The 613-nt window shown below is 43.6% G+C and overlaps 1 protein-coding gene across 1 annotated transcript in view; it reads right to left on the bottom strand.

The window, feature by feature from the left end:
* LOC119593085 (maltase A3-like) overlaps window positions 1-613 on the bottom strand; it is a 19,342-nt gene that overhangs the window by 2,676 nt on the left and 16,053 nt on the right. Inside the window, exon 11 of the mRNA XM_037942009.1 lies at window positions 31-165. Coding sequence (XP_037797937.1) covers window positions 31-165 — 135 coding nt within the window. The remainder of the gene's footprint in view (window positions 1-30; window positions 166-613) is intronic.

Raw genomic sequence — 613 nt, 5'->3', positions numbered from 1 at the left:
AAACCCATAGGACAAACACTCATGAGAAACCTGCGAAGGAGCTGTGATCCCACTGCATGGGGGTCCTCTCAGGATCTCTGCTGAACTCCTGGTAGTGCTCAGGGCCGTAGCGGCATCCTTGGGGGTCCCGCGTGTCTTCCCACGAGATAAATGTATTCACCATGCCTGGGGGAAGGCAAAGGGATGATGTAGTGAGACTGAAAAAGGAGGATATGGTATGAAGCAAGAGGGATGTGATAGTGGGATGAAGACAGGGTTTCATAGAAGGATGCAAATGGATAAGGTAAAGAAAGGGATTTCCCAGTGGGATGCGAGGAGGATATGTTAGTTGGGTGGAAAAGGATGCTGTAGTGAGTCTGAGGAGGATATCATGTTGGGATGCTAGAAGGATTTCATAGTAGGATGATGTAGGATAGTAGGATGTTTGATGCTATAGTTAGACTGAAAGGGATATCTCAGAAGGATGCAAATGGATATGGTAGTTCGATGAAGAAAATATTTGACAGAGGGATGGAAAAAGGATTTGATAAGGGAAAATGGTGCTAAATATAGATATAAAGGAATTTGATTTGACATTGTGTTCTAAATCCGATATGTTTTTCATATTTCATGG

This window comes from Penaeus monodon, chromosome 31, assembly GCF_015228065.2.
Source record: "Penaeus monodon isolate SGIC_2016 chromosome 31, NSTDA_Pmon_1, whole genome shotgun sequence".
Lineage (NCBI taxonomy): Eukaryota > Metazoa > Arthropoda > Malacostraca > Decapoda > Penaeidae > Penaeus > Penaeus monodon.
Note: the sequence above shows the minus strand (reverse complement) of the source record. Positions and strands in the feature narration are given on the sequence as shown.